This window comes from Phasianus colchicus, chromosome 2, assembly GCF_987193195.1.
Source record: "Phasianus colchicus chromosome 2, bPhaCol1.hap1.1, whole genome shotgun sequence".
Taxonomy (NCBI): domain Eukaryota; kingdom Metazoa; phylum Chordata; class Aves; order Galliformes; family Phasianidae; genus Phasianus; species Phasianus colchicus.
This window is the reverse complement of record NC_143437.1, coordinates 34259483-34278479: the sequence shown is the minus strand read 5'-3', so window position 1 is coordinate 34278479 and position 18997 is coordinate 34259483. Positions and strand designations below refer to the sequence as shown.

General features: G+C 38.0%; 1 protein-coding gene across 2 annotated transcripts in view; it reads left to right on the top strand.

Moving 5' to 3' along the window:
* The window catches only part of KIF26B (kinesin family member 26B), a 282367-nt gene that overhangs the window by 167211 nt on the left and 96159 nt on the right, over positions 1–18997 (top strand). For both annotated transcript variants that reach the window (XM_090135322.1, XM_090135323.1), the window contains one exon: positions 7629–7812. In XM_090135322.1, coding sequence (XP_089991448.1) covers positions 7629–7812 — 184 coding nt within the window. The remainder of the gene's footprint in view (positions 1–7628; positions 7813–18997) is intronic.

Below are 18997 nucleotides of genomic sequence, written 5' to 3'. Positions count from 1 at the left end.
GATTAATCATAAAAACAACCTCTGTGTGTAGCCTTTAGAATAAATTAAGCAACTTGTGATTTTTTTCCTGTGTTTTGGTGCTGAGCATTTTCTTAAGAGTTGTTTCTTTCATCTGGTGTTCTGTGGATCAAATAGTAATGGGATGAGAAGCAGTTTGTTTAGTATCTTGTTATATCCTTGTATAAAAGTGAGTTTCACCCAAGTAATAGTAGTATAGAACAGAGTCCTCTGTCCAGCAGTGTGTATTTTTGTTAGACTTGAGCTTCCCATTAAGCTATAGATCTTCAAGCATATTGATTTTTCTTCATCTTGGAGGAACTAAGAGTTCTGATTTACACAAATTTGAACTTGATATAAGAGCAAGGCTGAGCTGTTAATTCCACTGAGATTACCTATGTACAACAAACCTCACACTTTATAAGGCGTGTTCTGAATAAGCCCTATTTTGAGTGAATTAAATAATAAGTTAAAAATAATGAATTTCTGGACAGTTTTAATACAGTTCCAGGGGAGAGCACAGTCACTAAGGCATTCTGGTCAAAACATCTGAATTAACCACCCAAGAAGTAAAAGACTGCAGCCTGGGATAGCTTTATTGTTGCTATGAAATTGAAGGCATGCATACAAATAATGAGAACAATAAGGGGCAAGTGTTTACTGGGCATTAGAGAGATGTTTATTATACCTTCTACAGCATAAGCAGAAAGTGCAAATTATCTCCAGATTTTAAAGGCATTGTAAAATAATTAAACACAAATACTAAGGATCTTCCTGGAACTACAAATCTAGAAAATGTTCCTCTGAGGATTCTTATTTCATTCTTTACATTACTCACTAAGCTGCAATACCACAGCCCTGGATTTAGCCACACAGAGAATTACAGTAGTGTGAAGTTGCCCTGATTTTCATTCTTAGCTTATAATTTCTGTTGGAGGGCAGGGTCTGTGGGTTGGGACATGGCAACTTAACTGCAAGTTTTGTAGTTCTGTCATTTTCCTTTCATTTTGGATGATAAAAACTTCGTGTAGGTATAGGATAAAAGCCTTTGAGATCATTCTTTCTCTGCTCCTGTAGCAAGCTTCTCAGGCGATAACATGTTTGCAGCAGATGGTGAAGAGGCATTTTGGTCTGTCTGCACCAGAACACCATTCACTTGTTAGTTAAACATCCTGTGGAGCATGTTCTGGAGAAGGTGGTACGGTACAGCCCATGGCTTGGACTCTTTGCTGGGTAAAGAATTGACTGGATAGCCAGGCCCAGAGAGCAGTGGTGAATGGTTAAATCCAGCTGGTGACAAGTCATGAATGGTGTTCCCCAGAGGTCGGTGCTGGAACCTTGTCCTGTTCAATATCTTTACTGATGACCTGGATGAAGGCATTGAGTGCACCCTCAGTAAGTTTGCAGATGACACTAAGTTTGCAGAAAGCATTGATCTGATCTGCCTTGGGATAGCAAGGCCCTACAGAGGAATCTGGACAGGCTGGATCACTGGGCTGAAGCCAGTGGGATGAAGTTCTGCAAGAACAAATGCTGAGTTCTGCACTTTGGCCACAACAACCCCAGGCAATGTTACAAACTTGGGGTAGAGTGACTGGAAGACTGTGTAGAGAAAATGGACCTAGGGGCACTGGTTAATGCTTGGCTGAATGAGATGAGATTTTGCATGAAACTGTATTTAGTACTACATGATTTTAAGGTTGGCAAAGTGCTTGCCATAGTAATTCAGATATATTAGCCATGTCAAGTAGATATGATTCAGAGCACTCAGTAGCGTGAAGTAGTTCAGTAGGTTAAATCAGTAGCAGTCAGCCTTAAATAAGTTTGAGGAAAAGAAAAGGACGGGAAAGAATGATACAGACAGGACATTGGTGCATATGGAGCCTCCCATTTTTGTGATAGTACCTAGGTCATCGCAGCTCTAATGGCACCTCAGTGAGCCTGTATGATCTATATAGATGACTGGGAGAACCAGAATCTCTTTGGGGTAGATTATGTCCCTGTAATTGGAAAATGTGAATATCACTATCAGAGTCCAGTTTGTAAAGGCAACATGTAACTGATAAAATTCAGTATCTAAAGATCCTCAAGAGGCAGCTGTAGATGGACCCCATGTAGCCAAAAAATCAAGACTGTCGTTTTTCGTAGAAAAAGGCCTTACATGATTGTAATTTTGCTATATCACATTGGTTTTGATGATATAGCTACAGGAGGACTTATATGATATGATGACTCGTTTAAATAAATATGTTTACTAGAAACAGAAAATACACCGTGAACCCACGTTTGTAAACATGTCAGTTGGAAGTAGTAAAAAATACTGGCAGAGTTCCAGGATGTTCTTGTTTTACATTCCATCAGTTAGTTAGGATTCTAAGTAGACTATAATTTACTTAGTAGGTGGCAGTCAACAATTTCTACTTTTTCTCCAGGAAGAATGATGGCCTGTTTTTTTGTTTACATGTCATCAGCAGTATGGAGAATGAGCTTGAGCAGTGTTTTCTTTCATGGTAGGTGACCAATCAGAGACCACAGAAATTGATATATATGAACATTTCACACTGAGTAACCAACACAATTGGTTACAGATTTATGTTACCTCTACTGGTGGATTCGTACATATATGTTTAGGGACTTGTATCAGGAGACTGATTTCCAAACTAAACTTATGTCTGTTTTCTAACTCAGCAGAAAGATACATCAGGAAAGGCAGTTTTGCATTATTAAAGGTAGTGTTTTAATTATACTAGAGCAGACCATTAATCGCCTTTGAGGTTATGAAACCAGATCATCTTGAAGTAAGACATCCTTCCACATATGAAGTTCATGCCTTGCTCCTTCAGAACTGCACCTAGCAGAGAGTGTTCTTCCTATGAAATGAAATGTATGCCTCCAAACAAAGAAGAGAGAGAGATTTTCAGTTATAATGCAGATGTTGAAATCAAAGTTAGCTAGTGCATGATTATTTAGCCTCCCTCAAGTGCCATTTTCTCTGTGGAAAATAAAATACGAAAGTGAACATAATTTCAATTTTTATTTTGTCATAGAAAAACTGAAATATCAGCTCACTGGACTCTGTGATCTCAAATTCTGTTTCCAAGAATAATAAATACTGGATGCAACATAGTGTAATATAAAACTCCACTAATGAATAATTATACAGAGATATGCACCTAAGGAAATTTCACATGTCAATGGTAAAGGGTTTGTCAGGCACTGAAGTATGAGTCAGTTTTACTTGTCTGTGATGATCTCTGCTGACACAAATGGGAATAATATTTTAATTATTCACCTAGGTGTCTAATCTCCTCTGAATCTAACAATCTGTTGGCCTGACTGACCTCTACTTTGACAGCAAGCCCCAGAGTTTTAATTTTGCCTTGGATGATGTGTAATTGAAAACTTAAATAGGTGTCTCTTGAATTTTATTAGCAGTACCTTCTTTCTTATTAAATGATAGGAAACAAATATGCTATGAGCTGTCACAGCCAAGTCCCACAGAGTTCATATCTTACATGCGCTTATGCCTATGCTACTCTGTTCGAGCTGAATGTATGTGAGCATTATGTATTGCAGGGAGGCATTATTTCCTTTAAGCGGTGCAACAGAAATCTGTTCTCACTTTTTTTTTCTCCCACGACTATTGCTTAGCAAAGAAATGATATATGGAGTTGTCCTCAGTTTCTTGAAACTGCTTTTTGTGAGCAGCCAAAGTTAATTTAGAAACCATGAATGTTCAAGCTGCTACTTTTACCCTGTTTCCTTGTAAATGCTGTATCTGTATTACTCAGATATCTTTCCAAACAAAGTATTTACAGTTTTCCACAATGTCTTTTATTTTGTCTGAAAAGTTTAATCATCATCTTAGTTCATTACTACAAGTAGTATGAATAATTTTCTTAGTAGAGATGCTTGAGTCTCCCATAGGAATGCCTTTCTTCTATATTAAAAATTGATTATTTAATCAATTTCTATTAATTCATCTCTCTAGACTTGCTGAAAGGTATCTGAGAGTTTAGAGATAAAGTGTACTCTTTGGAAACTTATCTAGAGTACTTCTGTTTCTTCTATAAATTCCACAGATGATCTTCAGCTTTCAGAAAGTTTTCATCAATCTTGAATTGGCTTCCACCCTAAGGGAGTTAGCTCTACAGTGTATGTGTCTGACAATCTCAGCACACCCATGGAATTTTGAGAAGAAAAAAATATGTCCCCATTTCTACATAGGTGGGAGGTGCAAAGAATTTTAACTGCCTCAAGATATACCCTATTAAACTTGTATTTTGCAAGAAGAAAAAAGCAAAGAATGTTCCTTCAAGAAAAAAACTCAGTCTTTTCAGTGAACTGGCTGGACATTCAAACCACTTCCCCTTACCTGCCAGCAATCCATCAGTTTGATTTGGAGTGAACTTTAATCAGCTTTCTAACATCCTCCTGCAATCTCAAATCTTGATCTTGAGATATTTTTTTTTTTTTTGCCACAAATCTTCTAAGCTTTCAAAAAGTCTCAATTTGCTTGTTTATACAGAGACTTTCCAGAAAAACATTATAAATTAACTGAAGGTGTGACTACTTCAGTGAAGCTAAAGGGCTTTAAATCGGTCTTCCTTTGGAAGACAGCTCAGTTAAATACATTTAAGACACTTCTGTTGTGAATGAGCGTGTCCACACCATGGTTCAATACTGTTTAAATTACGCACTGAAAAAGTTTAATTTGGATCAAGTTTCTTCAGTGCTTCTGTGGGCACTGTCCCTCTCCCTGTTGTACCCCATGTAGTATATATCAGCCTACATCATACAAGAGCCCACCATGCATCCCTGTGTAGTTCACATCACATCACATAGCTGATGTTTTCTTGGCTCAAGTGAGATGTAACTAAGAGTATAACCAGCTTATTGCCAGTACGTGAAACCAGGCTGCCATCATTGCCATTATTGCAGCAGTATGCATAGTCTCAAGCAGAAATCAGAGTCCTATTATAATAGAGACTAAATGAAAACAAATTAGCTGGCTCCTGTACAATGAGCAGAGTATGAACAGCTGCTAGCTAGGCTTGGTTGGCAGTGAGCTGCAGCAATATTGGCTCTCCCAAGGTCCAGCCTGGGAGAGCCAGGCCTCTGACTTGCCTGGAAGAAAAAAAATGTGACAATTTCTATCCTATGCTAGATCACATGGCCAAATCAGCTGCAGCTTGTGTGACCAGCAGCATTCAAAGTAATGCTAGCCACCCAATCTGAATGCTTTTATTCATGGAAATATGCTTACAAGAAAGCCACACTGTGCAAGTTTGTGCTGCTTTGCAGTCTACATCTGGTTAAGATATACTTTCCTTCCTAGTTAAATGCTCTGGGAATGACCTGAGGCTTATTGCCTTTTTGATCTCTTTCAAAATTCAGTGAAGTCTAATATGGCTCATAAATGATTTTCTTGCCCTCCATTCATTGATTTTTCTCTCCTTGGGGAAAAACAGAAAACCCTACAAAGTGGTGAGATATAGTTCATTGCTTTTTTTTGTACATTTTACCAGTTGAAGACCAAAAATATGAAGTAAAATGCAGGTTCTTCTATTTGAATGCAATTTCAAAGGTTGTACCTGTCAAACTAGAGCATAACTTCAAGGTTTTGAATAGACTGGTATCTTTAAGAAAAATGCCACCTATGGGCTTGATTGGTTCAATAAGTAGCTTGTATTAAACTATCAGCTTTGTAAAAGGAATAATGTACAGCATAACGTACAGAAGCATTTAGTGATGAGAGAGAAGTAATGGTTCAGGCAACCTAGAAAATGTTTTCTAGGAAATACATATTTACCTGAGGTGAGTCAGCAAAGCCATTGTAGGTAGAGCCTTTATTCGCACCTGAATTAATGAGCTTGACAATGTAAAAACCATAGTAAATTTTTCATTATGTTTGTTTAATACCTGTATGCTCAGTTGTTGCATGTAGTAAAAGACTTTGCTTTAAATGTTATAATAGAGCCAAGACACATAAAAGATCTTTATTCAGCTTTATGAAGTATGTGGAAGCTGAAATCACTGAACCTGGGTTGTTTTTTTTTTTCCATTTGGTTTTGACCTACTCATTCTGATTACATTTTCTAAAAGAAAAAACAAAACAAAGAAAACAGACAATCTTAACAGAGAGGATCAAGTTATGAATACCAGTGTCTTAATAAAGAAGGAAGGGGCAAGGGCAAAGACAAGGAGATAATACAGAAACTTCTGAGTTGTAATTCGTTGTCGAGTAAATTAAAATCCCCTACTTTTCTTTTATTAAAACATAATCTATCTGGAACTGCTTTGCATTTGCCATTGGCTAAAAGAATACACACTGGGAATGCATGCAGTGCATTTATGATCAGCTGACATATGGCAGCTTCATGCCCAGCTGTAATTTGTTCACGTTTGAGACATCTGATACAAACACGAGGTATTTACGTACCAGAATGAAAAAAAAAAAATATATATACACACACACAAACACATGTATTCAGTCTTTTTCCCCTAACTCCTTGAGACAAAATAATCACTTTTGGAAGTTCAGAGTTGGGTAACATACCAGTGTAATGGAGCAAAAGTTTCTTAAAACCTAGTAGGATTTTGAGTCTTGACTGTCACACTTTAGCAGGGTAAGGAGAGCTACTATCAATATAGCCTTCTTTTATACCTGCCTCAAGTCACAATCTGTCTGCCAAAACAAAGCATGAAAGTAGCCTCATGAATTATTATATCCAGCTTTCCTTGGAAATTATGCTCTAGTTGATCTGCACTGTTTAAAGTGTCCATTTTGCAAAAGGGAAACCCTGGGGCAGCATCATTAATATCAACACTATCTCTGGATAATGCAGAATGAATTTGTGTTGGAATAAAACAGCTGCAACAAAGGCTGTGTTGAATTGTGTCAATTGTAAAACTAAGTACTGAATGTTTCTGTTCCAAAAAATCTTAGCTTCTTAATCAGTCAAACTTTTAATCTATACAAACTTCGGTTTTCCTATCTAATATTGTAGTTCAAAATCAGTCTTTGTTGTTTTCCTTATTTAGTGGTTAATGCAGTTGGTATGATTACCTCAATCTCATTGCAAAGAGTAATATTTTCATTGGTCACAGTTTGTTCAGTGTTTAGATTGTCCTGTATTTTAAGAATCGCTGTGTCAATTCTTATTGTCAATAGCTTGTGCACTTCCTATGCGTCAGCAAATCTGCCTGAGCATTTAATACTAATTAGCATTAACAGTGACTGCTTATATCCAAACACTGCACAGGTATTCATTTTCCAACCAGAGATTTATGAATGACAAACAGTTCTGTGTCAACCACTTGGTGACTGAACTGAATTTTATAATAGAAATTGACATATAGCTCACTGATTTAATTGGAAGTTCAGGAGCTTTCTTGCAAGCTGACTTATTTAAACAGATGAGGCAGTGACTGAGGCCTGGTTCAGACCCTGCTTAATGCAAATTATACCAGAATAAAATGAGAATAATAAAACTGTTGGAATCAGAGAGGTCAACATTGAGATAGATCCTACGTGGATGGTAACCTGGTAATAACCTTTATTTATTCTTGACTGCTTGTGTTGATGAGTTTTGGATTGTTTTATCTTACTCTTGTCATTTTTCCCACAGAGCTGCTCAGAAATTGAACCTGTCCTCCAAAAAGAAGAAGCACAGGCCTTCTGCATCATCTGTTCCTGAATCTCCTCTCTTCACTACCAGCTTCAGCAGTATCCTTCAGGCTTCCCCACCCCCTGCACCACCTTGTTTGTTGAGAGCAGTCAGCAAAGTGAAAGACACCCCTGGTGTGGGCAAGGTAGGCATCTCAAAATTCTTATTATCTATGGGAGATGATTTTCCTTTCTTGGGGTAAAATATCCAGTGAATTAGAAGAGTATGTCCTTTCTTGCATGAAGTGTACAGTTGATCCCTGTACATGGACAAAGGACTGGCAATGTTAATTACTTAAATGTGTGACCTTGTGATTGGGTTGAAGTTGTCTTGAACACAGGCAGCCCATATCACGCAGCAGTACATTTTGAGCTCCTGGTTACACAAAGTGCAGTTGCACTGGAGCCTCTATGGTACCTAGTGGTGATGATGTCCATTCTGTTAGCATTTGTGGTGTGGGTTGGTCCCTGTGGCTGTGTTTTAACTGTGTAGCAGGTGCTTGCTGTGGCATATTCTGGGTTCCCGATCCCCTTGTTGTTCAGGCTGGTATCTTGGCTGAACGACTGTAATTTACTTCTGACTCATGTATCCTGGCTTTCTTCCAATGCAGTCAGGACAAAGCTTGGTCACACACCTGAACAAAACCTATGCTAATAATGATGAATTACTCCTTTTTTCCTTCTGTCATGTTACTTCCTTCCATTCTGTAGGATCACATCCTCTTAAGATATTGTTTAGGTGCATACTTGTGATGGAAAATGGTTGAAGCAATGGAGAAGGTGCCTATATATTTTGCTATTACTATCTAATTTGTCTGAGCGTCCTTTATTCCCTGTCACAAACGGAGAGCTTGGTGCATTACATCTGGGAATGAGTGCATATAGTTGCTGAGGACGGCAGTTTTTTAATCAGAGGATTTTCCTATGCAAGCATCTGTGTACAAGGCTTTTCCATATTTATTGGATACAAAGCAGAGACAATGAGTTTGTTGCAAATCTTTTTGTTTAGAAGAGAATCTATAATGCGTAATCTAGGAGTACTGAGTATAGGATGTGCTTCAGCATTTCTGTTGCTGATTTTGGATGTGGACTTTGGGAATTTGCACGGTTCTCATTTTTTCATAGAGCAGCGGTATTACTTTTGTAGCTGCACTGTGCCCACTTGAAAAGAGTATGTTCTGTTCCTTTCCTGCAGGCTCCCTTTCTTTCTTCTGGCCTGAACAAAAGTACAGATCTGTCACAATGTGATAAAAGTAGTGATGACTACTCTGATTTCAGGGGGAAGAGGAATAAGTTTGTTGGTGTAAGAACCTGCTAAGAAAAATAGTTACAACAGAACATCTTCTCTGAGAATTCTTAAATTTCTATGCTTGAGATTTGTAATATCTGAGCACAAATAAAATTTCAATTGAACAATCATGAAGGATATATTCAGGAAAAAAACAAGGGACTTATTTTCCTTGTTGAAAAGCGTGGATACATTTCCAGTTGGTTTTCACCCTTCCCGAGAAAAGAGTTTATATTCCTGCATATGGAAATCTGTGAAAGAACTATAAACTTATCCTGGACTTTTCTTGCTCCTCTTACTTTGGATTTGTAGCAAAACCAGTTTTACAGTATGCCCAATTTGTTCCTCTACCAACACCATATGCCAGAACAGGATCCAGGCTTTTCAGGTGTATAAGTAAAACAGAAATTTTGCATTCCAGCAAAAGAAAGAGCTATCAAAGTATTTAAGAAATAGTTAAGAGTTTTAAAAAATGTTTTAACGCATCCTTATCCAAAGTAGGAAACCAAACTGGATTAGTTCATGTAATCATAATAGAGAACTCCCTTTTTTCACAGAATCACAGAACTGTAGGGGTTGGGAAGGAACTCTAGAGATCAGCGAGTCCAACCCTAAAATTTGCCCACAATGTTCTCATTAGCAACGGTATGTCTAGCCTGCAGTTTAAATTCTGTTCCATTTTTTCCTCTCTGATTTCTTCCAGGAATTCCTGTAATTATGACCTAAAGTTCATATAGTTTCATCAGTTTCTCATCATATGTAGTATAATTTACATTTTAATATGGCTGAGTTAGGTGTGAGACTTATTAAGTGGGTAACTGCTGGATAACAATGTAACATAACTGTCAGAATGGGAAAACTTCAGATGAAGCAGTGGAATTCTTGGCTTGTTTGCTTTTAATTGCTTTAAATTTTTGTTGTTTATGTATCTTATGTTCAACTTGGACATATGTTTTGATATGAACATGCAAAAATCTGTTAATTTTCTCAGTGATTCCTTTCATATAATGTTTTCTCTAAGTTTATAAGTCTGTAATTTGTGGACCCGTGGGGAAGAACTGGGTTTGGGAAAGCTAATATTTATTTTCATTAACTTTTTTTTTTTTTTTTTTTTTTTTCTATTGAAATAGCATGTTACCAACAGTCCCAATGTGATAAAACTTTGGTTCACTTTGGGTTTGAATGGACTGGGAATTTTCTAGCAGGAAAGTTTGTTACTGGAAATCCTGGCTGAAAAGAGTTGGAAGGCTAGGACTTGCCAAAGTCCTGTGTTTCCAGTGTCCCCAGGGATGATAGCATACAAAGAACCTCAGAACTGGCTTCCAGGAAGGCAGGATCTTAGCTGTGGGGCGGGGACCCCAGCACAAAAGTGATATGTTACTGACTTGCCCTCAACTTGAGACCTCTCTACTTGCCAGGGTTGGTGGATATCGAAGAAGCTGCACAACAGAAAGTTGGGAGCTTTGAAGCACAGATCTTCGATTAGTAGAATTTACAAAGATTCTAATCTTGTCTCAGAATTGATGACAATGATTCACATAAAGTTCTAAAGTTGCTTACGAATGGATCAACTGTCTTGTATGGACATTTTTTTTTGAGTGGGAGGATTCTACTGTCAACAAAGTATTTCAAAGTTTATTAGCCAGCTCAGTTAATATGGATATGGATAAAACTGAAAAGTCTGAAGTGGCAAAGAGAATATAAGAACTGCTCTGAAAGTAATGCCTACTATTTTATTATGTTGGCACACGATGTCAGAGGCAGATGTTGGTGATATGGCATTAGGTTTTGAACCTTCCACCAATATTCCATTACATGTTGTTGCTGTGTGACAGAGGGCAGCAGAGGGGCAATCTGACAGAATGGCATCTGACATAGAAGTGTGAATGAAGCAAGGGTGTGTCACTGAATTCCTCCATGAGGAAAAAATGGTACCCAATGACATTTATCAACACTTGCTGAATGTTTCTGGAGCTCAAACAGTGGATGTGAGCACAGTGAGGTGGTGGGTTCTGCATTTCAGCAGTGGTGACTGCAGGTCAGCTCTGCAAGTGCAGGTTTTTACAAGTATAGTATACAGGCTTTTGTTATTTGCTGGTGGAAATGCATAGGGAATGCTAGCGTTCAGCTTTGTAGGAGGAGGAGGAGGATGAAATAATGAAAATTGGCATTTCACTTTGATGTTAGATACACCTTTGACCCTAGTGGAAATACAGCATTGTCAAAGCAAAGTAGTGAAGGTTCTAATTTCCAGAATCTCTCCCCAAAGTAAACATTTGTGGTTGTATTGCAAATAAATTAGCAGTGGTGCTTGTACAAGTTGTGACATACACGTTTGCTTTGGCTTTGCATTTCCTGGCAAAGGGAGCTGATCCCCAGGGAAGCAGTCTGTTGTTCCTTACAGTTTTTTCTTGATAGCAGTGTTTTCTTTTGGGTTAAATGACGCTCCAGCTCTGTAAGCTACCACAGCTCAAGCATCGCTTTTTCTTCTCTCTATGCTGCCTTTGAGTTATTGAACTCTGAGCTATTATGTAAAGGAGAGTGGCAGATTGCTTTTGCTGGACTTAGACATAGTGACACTATTCTGGATGACTGTAATGCTATTTCTCCAAGTCCCCTCATTTTCTAGAACATACTCAAGTCTGTTTTGTTCTTTCTGACAATGGGCCAAGAAATAGGGGGGAGAAAAAGCACGCTTTCCATGCAGGAAAAACAAATTATTCCATGACTCAAGTTTCCTTGGATTTGCTCCCCAAGCTGCTTCCCTCTTTCTCCCAACCCCCATGTTATGTTAAACAAAAAGTAAACTAAACCAGATTTTTTTTAAATGAAAACCTGAAAGGTTCTTTCTGTCAGAAACCATGTTTTGCTGACTCCCCCATTCCCTGTGGAAAAACAGCTCAAATGAAAAATTTGCTGCCAGCCTTAGTAAATGGGTTGTTTTCAGGTGGCACAAAGTTTAGGATGAATGGATGTGGTTTCTTTCATTTATTATTTTCCTATGCATCCTATTAAAGAACTCTGCAAGTAAAAGGTATTTGATATGTTTGGGCAGAGAATAATTGAACTTCAGTTACATATTATTCTTCTGTGTGAATTACTTGTTGGTGCTTGTTAATCAGAAAATAAAACAGGAATGTTTGCCCATAAAAATCACTCCTCTGCAGTGGATGTTAGGGAGAAGCAAGCCATCACTGAGGTTTCTTTGGCAAGTCATTTCAACCTGTTAGCAAAATGGACTGAAATTCGCAATACTGTGTTTACTTCTTATTTTTCTGTAGCAATGGGATTCCTTTTTAAAGAGCCTAGTCCCATTTTGCTAGATAATGTATAAATTCGGACAGGAAAAAACAAACAAACAAGCAAAGCCAACAGTGAAAAAACAATTTCTGCAGGGAGGAAGATCAGACAGACAGAGACAGAAGGCAAGAAGAAACAAAGAGATGTTATTGTTCACCTTCATAGTGGTGTCCTCAACCCGTAAACAGTCTAATATTAGATACCCCTTGCTGAGCTTTGGTAGGCATTGTAGAAGAGAGATTATTAAAACCTTTGAAAGGGGAGTAATAGGTTACACTGCAGATACTTCTGAGGAGCTCTTTCTGAGTGTATAGGGCAGGGTAGGAGGCAGCACAGACAGAGCTGTTTTGATAATCTACTGAGTGAGAGATGCAGGAGCCATTGTTTTGGCAGGGACTGAGCATGGAGCCTGTCCTATCTAGGAAGGGCCGTGAGTGGGAGGTGAACAATGACTGTAGCGAAATGCCAGGAATGCTTGCAAAATGCTGGCAGGTGAGCTGGTGATGTGATAGACACTCCTGAACTGTTCTCCTTTCTCCGATGTCTATGTATGACATACTAAAGAAGATCCAATTAGAAATATTTTTTTTGTAGTGCTTGGCCTGTAAGAATTTTATCTTCCATTAAGTAGTATCGTGTTAAAAATCAAAAGATGGTCTTACGTCATACCATCCCACTCTGTGTATTGACTGTGTAACATACTATTATTCTTTTCATCCAAGTGGCTAATGAAAAAGTGCTTTGCAGTTAGTCCATTTAAGGAAAGTGATTATAAAAGGAATGGATCAAGTATTTTTAATACGATTCAACTCCTTTACAAAGTGATACAAATTCTTGCATGTAGATGGACAGAACCAACTAGAGTTTTCCCTCTTACACCATCGTGATCTTTCAGGCAGGACTTTGATATCCCATTCCTTCACCTGTTTTAGGACTTTTCCTTGATTCTACAGTACCAAGCTTTTCTTGCCCAGGTTTTTCTTTCTGCTTCTCTACTTGACTTTCTGTGACTTTCTTTCGTCAGTGGCAAAGCTTTACTGCTCATGCCATTCAGGTTTCTGAGTAGGTTCAGAACTGTCTTTGGAGGAACAGAAGTACATACCAATTCTCTGGCTTTGCAAACTTTTTTTTCCTCAGCTAGACACTGCTTTAAAATAATCTATTGGACTTTTCACTAGATAGGGCAACAATTATTGCACTGGCCTGGACATGCTTTAATCCAAGTTTTAACAGTACAGTACATATGTTAATAGTAATTATTCTATTGGCTATAGCCTGTGTGAATCATAATTTGAATAGTATTTGTCAAAATATGTTTTCATAGCTGTGTTCAATCTTTGTATCAGTTCAGTGAATCATGATTGCAAAGATGACTCGAAGGGAGCAAAATTGGTGCGTGTTTTGACTAAGCTCACAAGAGACAGGAGACATCCCTTTTTATTCTGAGAGTTTGCATTTTGACCATCTGATGCGGATGTTAGGACTATTTTGGCAACATTACTGTATACATTAAATAGATGTCTATGAAAACCTGTGTTGTGGTCAGCAAAAAAGCCAACGCAACTTGCAAGATACGTTCTGTAGCTCACTTTACTGCCATCCATCTTGAAGCTTTTTCAGAGAGAAGCAGTTCTCTTCCCTTTGCAAAGTAGAGGTTCTCTCTCCTTTATCATTCAGGTGTATAGGAAGAGAAAGTTAACTGTTACATGATAAACCCTTTATTACGAAAAGCAATTTCTGAGGTGGAAACTGTTTTTGTCCAAAGTTACCATGGTTACTGAAAGGGGGAAAAAAAGAATGATCCCTTGAGGCATTTAAAGGAGACATATGTGTTCATCATTCTTGTCAACATGATTGTTGTATAAATTAGTTAGTTACTTCCACTTGGAATTAAATCCAGATAGCCTTTTGCCATTCAGACAGAGTTGCTCAGAATTGGGAATTTTCCTCTTCAAATGTTTCAGCAGATCCAGGCAGAGGCCTTCCTGCACTTCAATTAGATTTCTGCTAGGTATCCTTCTTTTCAGAGGAGTTTTAACACCTCAAGTTGCTGTAAGAAAAAAAAATGAGATAAATAGAACCTGCAGGAATTACTATAAAAAATAATTGTTTACCTCATATCTTTAATGCAGTTATTTTGTCCTTCTCTACTGTAAAGTCAGTTGTGGTTGTGCAAGTGCCATTGCAGGAGTCTGTCAGATTGCATTTAGGTTGGCTGTGAGGTTGAAAGAAAGGTGTCTTTTAAAGAAATTTCCACTTAGTCACGTTTTCACACTTTAGAGAGTAATTGCTGTTCCTTCTCTTTGAAAAGCATAGAAGCTGCTGCTTCATGGGAAACGAGTACATATCAGCCAAGCTTGGTATGGGAAAACGTGTCCCTCTGCCCACACCAGACAGAAATCCTGTGTGGAAAAGCAGGGCTGCATTTCTGCCATATAGTTTGCTCTGTTTCAGAGGGGATTAGGCCTCAGACCGTTAATGAGCCAGCCTGTGGATAAGCAATTCATTTTGGCCCACCTACATGCGAGGCCACTTCTCAAGCTTTCAACAGCTTGCAACTTGTCACTCCATGTAACAGGACTGCCAAGGTTAGTTGGTGAGGAGCAAATCCTGTAAAGAAGGAAATGGTTTTCTAGAGCACTGCATCTGCATGCAGGGGAATGGAGCTGACACCAACGAATATGCTTATATCTGCATTGGGGAAGTTGGAGGCGGGATCCACATGCTGTCCTTACATCTCAGTCCACAAGTGGAGCAGTTCTGTTATACGGTGGTATGGTGATATGCTCAACCAATTCAAGTACTGTACTTAGATTCTGCTATCTGTTTCTTTCTTTCTTTCTTTGCCTTTGATCATCTTCTATAAAATAAACATTTCCCTTTTCACTGGGGAGAATGAAATGAGCAAGAAAGAAAGAGAGTTTTTTTCTTGAGAGAAACTTACAGCCCTCAAATGAAGCTCCTTGGTTATTGAAAAAAGCATATCTATTTCCATATGTTATTGTAGCAGAACTAGTACTCTTATTTGAGCATCAACTGTCAGAGATAACGAATATGGGTAACAGTGTTGCTCAGTTAACTTATTTTTGCCTCAAAAAGTAATAAAAAAAAATGTTATTTTTAGTGACAGCTTTCTATATGTGTAGAAATTATAGGTGAGCTTGTGAGCACAAGAGATGGAGGATGTTGCCAGATGGAATTGAAAGAGAAAATAATACCAAAATGAGGTACAGCTTTTCTCATATTTTATCTATCTCTTTGTTAGAAGAATCAATCCTTTCTGTGGTTATTTTATAGTGCTTCACTATAGTACACTTCACACGGGGAAAGAGCTGTAAAAACTTAATTTTGTAATGTTTGCATTGGCCTGTTTTGCTGAATTTTTTTGTAAACATTGAATATCAAAAGAAAATGAGATTGCTTAAATCAATTCAGGCTGGTGGCACAAAGTTTTGTACATTCCTGAGTGACTGTATGTATACAGTGCCCCCTGCATTGTCATGGATTCATGATTTTATGCACAACAGTCCTTGACTTTTAGGCAACTTTGTTCTTATATCAAAGTCACTTGTTGTTATGAATGATCACAATTTGATTAGGAGCTTTGAAGCACAGTCAGATGGCTCAATTAGTTTTGACTTTTCCATTGTTGTGAATCTTCATTAGCTGCAAAAATCGCTAACATTGATCACATACTAACTGTGATTTAAACATGTTTTCATGCCGTTGAGAAGTATCACAGCACAGTGGCCACACTTTAAAATTTCTTAAACATTAATGTTTATGCAATAGGAGTGAAAACTACTGGATTTTTTTCTAGAATAAAAGCTCTTTTTTTTTTTTTTTTTTTTTAAGACTGATTTCTTCAATTGTTTTCTGAGGTATTGTATTTCCATTTCCTCCGCTTTTCAATTTCATTTATACTGCTTGTTGATATTTTTGGGCTTCATTTCAAAGACTCAGTAGTGCTTTCTGAAATGTCCCCTGCCCTTCCCCCCTCCAAAATATCTCACCTCATTAAATTGCTGTTTAAATCCATGAAGAAGAGGTTAATATAAATCAGGAAAGTCAAGATGAAAGAAATTTAAAATTATGAAGGTGTTTCTCAGACATCACTGTCTGAGAGCAAGGAACCTAAATGCTGAACAAATTGCTGAAATCTGGATTGTGGTTAAGTTTTCTGAGATCTTAGGCAAATTGCAAGCAGTGTACTCTAAATTCTCAACTGTAGACCTTACTACATTTTTTTTTCTCTTAAAATTTCCTAAAGCTCTTCTCCTCCCCACTTTTCCTTTTGTATTTGTCTCCTCTCAGCATGTGTTCAAAAGCAGAGCTCAGTAGGGACACTGCAGAGGTTCTGCTGTAGCACTGATGTAACATCGTGGACTAATGATTGGGCTGAGCCTCTTGATTCAGATGCAAGGTTGTTCTGCTTTCCATTATCCTAGAAGTCTGAGTTTTATCTCATTTATCAGGTAAGACATTGACTTAAATAGAAAACCAGCCCAAGTGAGAAAGAGTCTAGTGTGAACTCTATTGTAATGCTGGAAATACCATTAGATAGAGCTCTTTTAATTCACTTTTCTTTTTCACCTCTTTGTTTAAGAATCAAACCAATTTGGGGAAATATCTCCTTGGATACATTTACCTTATTTACCTATTTATTATTATTATTTTATAGAAAGCTCTCTCTCCATGCTGAGTCATTACTTCTCTTTTTCCTCCTTGTTTAGAGCCTCAATTATTGCACTTTCTTAGGCTGGGATTCATGGTGCTAGGTTAAGTAAATTGACTGCTGCATTTCTGATATAAGCTAGTCATATAAACTCCTCCTATGGATGAATGGAGAAAAATGCTGCCTCTGTTAGGGTGGGTAGACTTGCCTACAGGATGCTTGCTTTATTTTTCAATTGATTGCAGGGGTGACTTTAGACTTCTGCCTTAGAATAACTGTTTTTACTCCCTTAAAGAAGGTGAAAAAATCATTATTATGAACATGTCTTGTGTTCTGCTCTGAACCTTTAACTTCAACATGAAAACAGTTACCAGGAGAAATAATAGGAAGATACTTGCAGAAATTTATTTCTGCCAGGATGAACCTGTAAAGCTGGTCTTATTTTTGATATGAAACAGTATTTCAGTTATACATAATTTAAAGGCAAAACAATTTAAAATCATTGACCATTGACTCAAAAGGAGATAAGAACAACTTTTAAGGTCTCTGTCCCTTAAAACATCTTCTGTGGGTCTCAGAAGTGATAAATCGGGCAAGAGGGATGGATGGAGATGTATGTGTGCAACACACACGATAGGCACGGTGTGTATAGATGCATCTACTAACATGCATAAGCGTGTATATATGCAGATATTCATCTTTACCTTCCCTCAGCACAATGGGAAAGCATTGCAAAGATCTGTGTATGCTTAACAAGTTACCTGAAAAACCGAGAGAATAACTAGCTATAGATTTGCACTTGTTTATTAGCTAGTGGATTGTTTTAAGATGAAGAGTTTGGTGTTCTCTTTTAAGATATTCCCAGTAACTTCTCATGCATTTTAAGCAAGAATGTTATCCTTCTTGCTTAGGTTAGTCCTCCTCCCCTACACTGTATGATTTTTCTCTTATGTGGTGATTGAAAATGCTCATACAAATGGCAGCATTTTACATTACATTCTCTAGATATCTGTGAGGCTCTATTACCCTTCTGTAGATTTCAGTTGGTCTCATCCATATTAATAGCTGCTGGATTTTTCCACAGATCAGCTCAATTTATAATATTTGTTCTGAAGGGCAGATGCTTAGTTAGAAAAAGATGTGGTGTTGAAATGTGGTGTGTATTAAAAGGCCAGGAGAAATTCTGTACAGTAACCTTCATAGCAGCACATATTCTATTACAGAAGCGTAGATATGGGAAAACTTGAAAATTGTTGATCCTTTCTTCCTTATTTCCTTTTTCCCACAGAAAATATAACACAGTTATTTCCAACTGTACAGTGTAAGCCTATCTTTGCTGTGATTAATGTCTTGCCCCCTTCTTCCACCATTTTGTATTGCTGGAGGATTAGCCAAATACAGATCTTGATTAGCAGCAGAAATTTTTTTTTACTAGCTCAGCACCCCAGCCCAGCTTCTAGAAGCAGCATGGCTAAAGTAGCTGCCTCCTCCTCCCTCTCCCCAGGAAAATACCTTAAACATTGCATTTTTGTCTTTAAACTTCTGTCAGCTCTGAGGAGCAGTGCTAAGGTATGTGCTGGCAAGAGATCTGACAGAGGCACCGAGGCTGTGGGTTGCTCGGCCACACACAGAAGGAGAAGGCATGTACCCTGATTGATAACAGCATGTGCAGATGTGATAAATGTGAGGAGGCCCAGACTGCTTTTTGGGAAGCCGAACAGCAACAGAGTCGAGGACGTGGGACTCCCCCAGGGCTCGTGCTCGGTGAGCAGTGGAAGTCATGAATCTCTTTGGATGGAAAGGCGTTATTCATCATAAAGACTATTATGCCATGTGGGGCATTGCTGGAATGGAACACCATCGTGCGATTTCCTATCTTATCAGGGTATTAATAATGCAGCAGTAATAATAGAAGCACAAATTAAAAATAACTGGATGGGCAGATAAGCAGAATTCTTGTGATTAAGGGGATTGGGAATTGCTTCAAACAGTTAATTGCAGAGCAGCACATAAGGGAATCTGCATTAGCTGTTTTGCCTTTATTTTTTTTCTTACTCTTCATCTTATC